Source organism: Apteryx mantelli, unplaced genomic scaffold (genome assembly GCF_036417845.1).
Source record: "Apteryx mantelli isolate bAptMan1 unplaced genomic scaffold, bAptMan1.hap1 HAP1_SCAFFOLD_40, whole genome shotgun sequence".
NCBI lineage: Eukaryota > Metazoa > Chordata > Aves > Apterygiformes > Apterygidae > Apteryx > Apteryx mantelli.
The window spans coordinates 2,407,378-2,416,840 of NW_027118755.1; the positions used below are offsets into that span (position 1 = coordinate 2,407,378).

The following is a 9,463-nucleotide window of genomic DNA, read 5'->3' on the forward strand; positions in this document are numbered from 1 at the left end:
ACAAAAAAATGAATGAGGACATTAAAACCAGGTCAGGAAAATCATCCTACTGGCATTTGGAAACCTTTACAAATGTCAATACTGCTCTTTCTAGTCTTCCTCATGATTTACATTGTGACCATGTCTGAGAACATCCTCATCATTGTGCTGTTTGTGGCTGATTTGCACTTTCATAACCCATGTACTTCCACTTGGGAAATCTGCCAATGTTCCACTGTCATGCCCAAGACGCTGGCCAGTTTCCTGAGCGGAGAAGAAAAAAATCAATGTTTTTGACTCAGAATTATATTTTTTAGTTTTCTACCGGGTGCAAAATCTTATTGCCTCTTGCCAAGGTCTTTGTGATTCGGATTAGCAAATAGGCAAAGGATTTTATTATGAAGCTTGCATGAGTGAACAACGCTGCTTCAACTAGTAACTGTGTCTTGGCCATGTGTTTCTTTAGATATTGACATAATGGTATCTGATTGACATAATGGTATCTCCAATGCACAAGTCAACTTTCTGTGCCCCACCCCCTTACAAAATTGTAATTTTGTTGCGGGATGTTATAAAGATGCTGCCTCCAGCGGGCTCCGGGACCCAAGGATTCCTGTCTGGGCACTGGAGCCCAACCTGGTGCACCGAGGGGAGGCCTCTCCAGCCCAAGCACAGCTGCTGCTCTCCTCTTTGCAAATTCAACCAGTAGTGACGCTGACTGTGTATCCCAGACACACAGACACAGACACAGACACACACACAGACACACACACACACACAGAGCAGATTAAGGGAAAATACAAGCACTCTGTCCCCCTCCCCCCGCAGCTATTGCCAAGGTACACGGGCACTACGACCTGTGATCCCCACTCCAGCTGCTGACACTGAGACCCTCACTCCACTCACCCTGGCCACCCTCAGTAGCTGATATTTGAATACACTGGCCCAACAACCCATGGTCCTGCTCCGGTGACTGATGCTAGGACCCTCTCTTGCCACAGTTACTGGCACCACAGACACAAGAGCCACTATCACCTGAGGTCTGACTCCAGTTTCTGGGCCCAATCCACTCACTCTTGTCTCTCCACCTAGATCTTACAGCACTCACAAATGGGATATGAAGACTCGAGCTGCAAGAAAAAACTTGAGTCCTGGTTAAGGTGGATTGGAAAGGCACCATTAAAACTACTGCAGAAAGTCAATATCTTGAAGGGTTAAACAATCACAAAGTCAATCTATCTCATGGACCATGGTGTACCTCCACAGGCTTGACCTGCGTATTCAGTCAGCAGCTAAAGGCTTGTTACATCTTCTTGCCTGTACCTGTCATTCCACGTTCTACCCAAATACTAAAGACAGTGGCTTGGGGATCACTCGGCTGGTTTGATCCCAGATGTGCAGGCTGGTAGGCTGCATAGAATTACCCACTCCCAATATAGCATTATTTGAGCTGTAGAGCTAAAGGAAGGTATTGATAAAGATTCTAAGAGACTGTGGGGGGCAGCTGAGTGTAGCAAACATGGGAGACCATCAGTTTTGGATAAAACAGTGATCAAAGTGATTCCAGTCACATGTGAAGAGGGCAAGATGGTCTTAGAATGTGAGATCCCTCTCCAAAAGTTATCTTTCCAAGTCTACAGAATTGGAGGAAGGAGGAATTTGTGAAATGGACCAAGCTACATTGTCAAGGTTGTGGTATTTCAAGCTTTGGAAATGACACTCTCAGTAATGCTGGGCAGTAAAGTTATAGAGGCATTCCCCATAGGAAGCTTGTAACTGTGTTGCAACTCTGAGCCAGTGTTAATGCTACCAGGGAATTCCTGGCTAGAGGAAGAGGGGAGACCCTAAAAGAGATCAGCAGGCATTGTTTGGTGGAGAGCAAAACCTGCTCCCATATTGTTGCCGTGCTGTACAGAACGTCCATATTAAGAGACACAATGTATTATGTGAGTTATTGGCAAATGAAGTTGCCTACGCAAAGGTGTCTAGTACCATCTCAGAGGCCCTAGGATATCTGACATCCATACAGGGCTGGTAGATCTGGTATAGCGCCTATGGGAGACCTATGCCTTTCTGGAGCAGCAGAGAAACACCAGCTGAGATACCTAGAGTATTTCAAGTGGCATGACATGCATGTCTGTATGTGGCCAACTGAATCCCATGGAAAGAAATGAATCCCTCCCTGTCTATCGGCTTTAGGATAAGATGAATCATGCGTCAGCTTGTCCTGACAGCTCTGACTGGGGGTTGGATTCAGCTGCCGAAAAGAAAAAGAAAAGAAAAAGAAAAATCAAGTGACTTTGCAGGTAAATCACTCGAATAAAGGTGTTTTTATTGAAGTATCACTCTCTGGAGCTTCTTCTCTTTTCCAGCTAGATGAATGGGAATGGCTATTCCACCAACATATGTTCATCTTTCAGCACTGCTAATGCCCAAGATAGGAGAGATGAGACCATATCCAGTATGTAGGGTATTTCTGAAGGGACTCAGGCCATTGACAGGGAAAAGCAGATTTCTGCACAACACATTCTTGAGCCAAAAGCTCCTCTCATTGCATTGTCCATTGCCTACTACCCCACACAAGCTGCAAGGCAGAACATTTTCTGTGCTAGAAATTCTCTGGAGAAAAGTCTTCTCTTTAGAACACGCTTCACCTCCACGTTCCTCAGGGTGTAGATCAAAGGGTTGAGGACTGGCGTGACAACATTATACATAATGGTGGATATCATTGTCCAGCGGGGTGAATTCCCTAAGGAAGGTGGCACATAATTAAAAATAACAGGGACATAGAATAAGGCCACTACTGTGAGATGGGAGATGCAAGTGGAGAAGGCTTTCCTCCTTCCCTCCTTGGACTGGACTTTTAGTCGGAGGAAGGAAAAAATGTATAGGTAAGAAAAGAGTATGAAGACAAAGGGGCCTGTCGCATTAGTCCCTGTGACGATGTTGAGAAGGGTCAGGTTGAGCTGGCTGCTACTGCAGGCCAATCTCACCACGGGCTTGATGTCACAGAAGTAGTGTTGGATGTGGTTGGGGCCACAGAAATGGAGCCGGGAGGTCATGACTGTGTGCATCAGAGCATGAAGGAAGCCAGTAGTCCAAGTGGCTATAGCCAGCTGCAGGCAGGCCCGTGGGCTCATGATCAGGGTGTAGCGCAGGGGGTTGCAGATGGCCACAAAGCGGTCATAGGCCATGACAGCCAGAAGCAAAGCTTCGCTGCTTCCCACCAAGTAGGAGAAGTGGAGCTGGCTTAGGCAGCCAGTGTAAGAAATGCCGTGGTGCCCCGAGAGGAACCCATCCAGCACCTTGGGCACGGTAACTGTGGAGAAGAAAATATCCAGGCAGGAGAGGTTACAGAGGAAAAAGTACATGGGGGTGTGTAGCCGGGGTTCACATGCCACTACAATCATGATTGCCATATTCCCCAGCAGGGTAGACAGGTACAGCAGCAAGAACAGCATGAACAGGAATTTCTGTAGCCCTGGAAGGCTGGTCAGGCCAAGGAGGATGAACTTCCTCACCTCTGTCTGGTTATCCATCCCTGCAGGGAAAGAGAGAATAACTTAGCAGCAACTTCCTATCTTTCTGTCCTGAGCTGCTGCATCCATTTCCCAGAGTCCTCTTCCATAAGATGCATTATCAGCTGATGCTGCCTCATGAATGGAAGAGATCAGATACTGAGTCTGGAAAGGGACATGAAAGAATTCCTTGATTTCCCACACCAGCTGTTTCAACAAATACTGGAACTGTTGTAACCTATGTGGTCAATACTGATGCTGGAACTGCCACCTGTGTACCAGCTCACTGAAAGGAACGGCGTGTTTGAGAATAGCGAGAAAAGAAAATTATGAGGAAGAAAGACAGGCAGGCAGGAAGGAAGGAAGGGAGGAAGGGAGGAAGGAAGGTTGGTTACCTAATGTTTACATGAAGATTGCTCTGAAATCCTGCAGGTTTTCCTTTTTTAAATCAAAGAAGGGTCCTCTAATATGGTTTCTTCATTCCAATTTCTAGCTGAATTAACTGTATCTCTCCCAAAGCTGAAAGAACTATAGTAGTATAGTGGCTCACATATAATACACTGCTTTCAAAGAGGATTAATTCTGAAGAGCTGTTCAGTGGAGTCAGAAAACCTTTATAGAGTACTCTCTGCCACTGAAACAATCACATTTATTTCCAGCAAAGGAAAAATTCTGTCTCTCTGATAACTCCTCTTGGGATCAAGCCTCTGAATCTTATGGGACTTCAGTTCAGAAAACATCAAGGCATAGCACCTCAGGGACACAGAAATCTAATGATGCTGTGGGGAGTTGAACTGATCACTGATAAAATAACAGTTAGTTTTCCTCTTCTTCTAGCCACATCCTGTTAATATTGGTAATGATTATTTGTACAGCAAGCTCTCATAAGCATGAGGAAGGTGTAGAATCAAAAAAAATTTTTTTGAAATATGCAAGATTACAACACCTACTTCTCAGAAAGACTAGCAGTTTTAAAGGGAAAATTTCCAACAAGTTTGTTACATCTTTTTGAAATTCCCAGGTATAATAGGTTGAAGAGATATCATGGCTTCATTGGACCTGATACAACTACACAGTTGACCTCTGTCTCTGACTTAACATCTTTTGCCCCCTTTATAGACCTTATTTTATTTATTTATTTATTTATGTATTTTTAACTTCTAAAGATGGAGATAACAAACTATGATGATTTTTTTTTTTAAGACCTCAAATACCTAAAATAGCACCAGATAATGCAATGGTAGACACACACATTCAGGGAGCGTTTTCAGAATATGTATGCTTCAGAGATGAAGCTGATATAAGATCTCATACCCATGACTCAGTCCATTACCTGAACACTTGTACTGGAGCCTTTGTTCTCAGTGCTGTTCTGTGCACAGGGTTGCTAAGATGATTAAGGCTACAAAAAGGCTTTAGGATTACTCTGGTGATATCTAAGCATTTCTCTGTAGTTTCTCTTTCAAAACTTTAGCATACAACCTCTGATAACATACATGAGACCATTTATGTGTGAATATTTTAGTTATATACAGGCGCTTGTTGCTAGTCTGTGGTACGAATGGATATGATACGCTTGAAGACAAACAGGAATTTATTAGAATCATTCAGAAACTCATATCAGCTCTAGAAGCAGGAATGCAGTGTTGTTTCAGAGGTCCTAGCACCTGAGTATAATTCAGCTTGACAACCATCAATACCCTCAGGATGCCAAAGGTGTTTACAGCCCCTGACTCCTGCTGCACATAAGTGTCTGTAAGCGAGCATCTTCACGTGGTGAAGTTTTTCCATTCTCACAATGGCACAGTGCAACAAAACCTCAGTGCCTGGAATACCATCCTGCCAGTCACCTGTGAATGCTCCCATGGACATCTTGATTTTCTGAGTCATCTGTGCTGTTACATTAATATGGGCATCCATATGCACTGAGATTGCATTAAGGCTTCCTGGATATCACAATGTGACCGCAAGGCAGGCAAGAGAGGGTCGGATACTGGTGGAAAGAGACACTCAAGGTTCATAAGGGGTTAAACAGGATAGGTTTAATAAAGGACTTACACTACAAGCTGCATGGGGAGCCCTGGGAACTGCGAGGAGGGGTTGCCAATGGGAGGCTGCTGGAGGCATGGGTCGGACGCAGGAGTCAGACGTCCAGGCGGAACTTGACTCATTGTTCATAAAGGCCCCTTAAATCTACTGGAACTATTTCCTTAGCTCAGCCGTGCTAACCTTGAGTAGCTCCTGCCCGGGAAGCAGCTAGACGTTGTTGACAAAATGGAATATGCATGCCTGGCCCTGATGGGAATTTGGTCAGTGTGTAGTTCCACACGCTGGGCCTGCTGCCACACACTCTGCCAGTCACTGACTCCTCGCCAGATCTTCTGCAGGTATTCTCACTACACACAAGAATCCTCCCCATGACTTCTGTGCCCTTTCTTGTCCTTAGAGGGGAGAGAGAGAAGAGAAAAGAGAGAGACAGAGTGAGTGATTAAAGGAGTAGCGTCAGGCAGAAAAGTCACTAGTAGGATTTACAGATGAACCATGTCAATGAAGAAGCCGTTGTTGTGTTGTGTAGCAAGAGGTTGGGAAGGAAGCCAAAGTAAGAAGGAAAATTATGAAAGAGAGCAAACATTGGTAAGGAAAACTGAAGCAGTCTGGTTTCTAAGAACAGACAGGGCTGGCCCAGACCTAGGAAGCAGGGAGGTGGTGTGAGAGGAATGAGGGAGGAAGGTTAGCAGAAAGGACCCACACAAAGCAGGACACATGCTGACATGTTTGCTTCAGCCCAAGAAAAAGCCCTACACCTCCTTCTCCACACAGAGCAGTGGCTAGTCGTCCTTCTAGGCTTGTGTATATAAAGACCCAGGTCCAGCTACAGGGACGTCAGTGATGACCTCTATGCCATCAGGTACTGCCTCCCTGTGGATGCCTCCTGGGACTCTAGGGTCTTGCAGCAAAAGGATCCACTACTGCTGTCCTCAAGTTGCAAATCCACACTGTGCTTAGCATCCCAACCATCGTCTCCTTCCAGAGCATGGCTGCATTTACCACTGGCCTCAGCCAAGCCAGCCTTTCCAGGAACTTAGAGCACTTTGCTGAAGCACTCACACGGGAAGATGAAGAACATCAGTGATGGTCTTGGAAACCTCTGAGGATGGACACTTCATAACCTCTCTGAGAAACTTGTTCCAATACCTGACTGTTCTCACGTTGAAAAAGTTTCTCCTTGTATCCATTTGGATCCCCTCTGGTTTCAACTTATGACCACTGTCTATCATCCTCCCACCATGCATCACTGTGGAAAGCCTGGCTCTGTTCTTCTCAAGACTTTCCTGAAAGCGCTGGATGACTGTTATCAGGTCCCCCCACTCAAGCTGCCTGTTCTCCAGGATGAACAAGCCTAGTTGCCTCAGCCTCTGCCCATGGGACAGGTATTGCAGGTCCCTGGCCATCTCAGTGCCCCTCTGCTGAATTTGCTCCAGCTGATCAATGCCTTTCTTGTATCGGGGGTCAAAACTGGGCACAGTATCCTTCATGTGGTCTAACAGGTGTTGAATAAAGGGAAATAATCACTTTCCTTGATCAACTGGCTATGCCCCTCTTCACACAGCCCAGCGTGCTGTTGGCCTTCTTCACTTCCTGTCACACTGCTGGCTCTCGTTAAGCTTGCTGTCCACTAGGATCTCCAGGTCCTTCCTCAAAGAGCTGCTGCTCAGTCAGTAAGTCCCCAGCCTGTGCCGTTGCAAGGGGTGCTGCCTTTCCAGGCACAGGACTCTGTGTTTGTCTTTGCTGCATTTCATAAGGTTCCTGTTGGCCCATTCCTCTAGCCTCTCCTGGTCCTTCAGAATGGCAGCTCTGCCCTTAAGCATATTGACTGGCTGTCCTTGAGAAGAGTGCATTCCATGACCTCCTCCAGATCACTGATAAAGATGTAAAGGAGGACAGGTCCCCAGATAACCCCCTGCAGTACTCCGCTCATTACTGACTTCCAAGTAGAGTACAACCCACTAACCATGACCCTCTGAGTGCCATCATCCAACCAGTTTTTTTTACCAGTTAAGTTGCCCACCTATCCAGACTGTAACGTCCTAACTTGAATACAAGAAGAGACCGTGTTGTGGGAGACAGTGTTGAAAGCCTTGCTAAAGTCAAGGTAGATGACACCTATTGCTCTTCCTGCATCCATAAATCTAAGCATGTCATCATAGAAGGCTGTCAGGTTGGTCAGGCATGATTTATCCTTGGTAAATCCATGCAGATTGTTCCAAACTAACTTGCTTTTCTTAATGTGCCTAGAAATGTGTTCCAAGAGGCCTCATTCCATGATTTTCCCAGGGACTGAAGTTTGAATATTTTTTGTCACAAACTTGTATGAGGGCAGGGCAGGGCATCCCCATTTGCTGGAGGTGAAAAGGAGGATGAGGTGTGTGTGGGTGTGAGGGAAATGGGGAGACAAATGTTGTCCTTGTGTATTGTCGGAGTGGGGGGAACGGGCCCGGAGTAACGATGAGTCTCAATATGAGTATGGTCGTTCTCCCTTTATTAGAGCTTACACAAAGTATATATATCGACAAGCAATATGCATGCGCTAGCAATAGCTACATGATTGGTTACAGTTTCTGTCCATACGTATAAAGCGGATACATGATTGGTGCAAGGTTGCTGTCCGCGCTCCATCGACATTTATGGAACCTAGTTCCGTCCAGACTTGTTTACCAGTTTTGTGAATACCTTCTTTTGTAGTGCTCAAGGTCGCTGCAAGGCTTGCTCGGCCGCTGCAAGGCTCGCTCGCCTTGGCCTACATTCCTTCCCTTACCCTGAGAACGAGGTTGCTCATCCCAATCAGATCATGCCCTCTCTCGCTTAACCATTCCTCCACAATTCCCCCTTCTTGTTTATGAGCAATCCAAGCGTGGTGCACTACTTTTAGCAAAGCGTTCTTCAGGTAGCGTAGCACTACACAAAAGCACAAGCGTACCACTACAAGGATTAGTAAGACATGTATGCCTTCAGTAAGCAACCCTATTATCCACTGTGGTAGATTTCCAAACAGGTTAGTTCATACCTTCAAAATCCTCACTACCATGCCCTTGAGCTGCTAACAAAAATCAATTGCAGCCCTATTTTGCAGAAGAGCATGTCGCAGGTTATTTTGGTCCACTAGTAAGTTAAGGCTGCAGAATTAGCTCTTGAGGATCCTAAGGTAGCGTAGCACTTAATGCATTAATAAGCGCAGCACTACAATTATTAGCAGGCATACTGCTGTTGCACCTCCCCCTGCTATACTCAGAAAATTCGCTTTTATCATACTGCTGGGAATTCCTACTAGGCAGGTTCTAAAGGGCTGCGTAGCAGAAGCAAGTGACAGACGAAAGGCGTGTTGCCCTGTTCACCCAGGTAACGCACAGATATTGTCTGTGTTCAATCCTGTGGAGAGTCATTACCACTGGGAACAGCATTCCCAGAAGCAGGATCTCTGTCTGCTTGTTCGCTAGATGAGTCATGGTGAGTCAAGACAGGCTTCACGTTCTTGCTGGGTACCCACACTGGACCACGATCTGTGGAGACACACATATAACCTCGACCATTAAAAATAACAGGGGCAGGCCCAATCCATATTCCGGAGACTGGGTCCCGATACATTACTTTAAACTGTGGTAACGTTGTTGTATTATTAAACTTAAGATTTTGGTGGTGAATGATTACCGGGGGTTCCTCACGGTCGCCCATGAGACAAAGATAATTCAGGGTGAAGAGCGCACGGTGCAGCCTCTTCTGTGCGTCCGTCTCCTCACCTTTTTGCTTTCTGAGATAGTCTTTTAATACTAGATGGGTACGTTCTATGAGCCCTTGCCCGGTCGGTGAGTGCGGAATCCCTGTAACATGATCAACCCCCCATCGAGATAGAAACATCCTAAGCTTTTGACTGACATAGGCAGGTCCATTATCCATTTTTATGCGCTCAG

The 9,463-nt window shown here is 45.9% G+C and overlaps 1 protein-coding gene across 1 annotated transcript; it reads right to left on the reverse strand.

Annotated features, from left to right (window-relative positions):
• Positions 1 to 2,549: 2,549 nt before the first annotated feature.
• Positions 2,550 to 7,033, reverse strand: LOC136996459 (olfactory receptor 12D1-like). Its single transcript, XM_067317379.1, has 2 exons — positions 6,784 to 7,033; positions 2,550 to 3,520 (listed from the first exon to the last, which is right to left on the reverse strand). The coding sequence occupies exons 1-2, from the start codon at positions 7,031 to 7,033 to the stop codon at positions 2,550 to 2,552; spliced, it is 1,221 nt and encodes a 406-aa protein (XP_067173480.1).
• Positions 7,034 to 9,463: the final 2,430 nt, after the last annotated feature.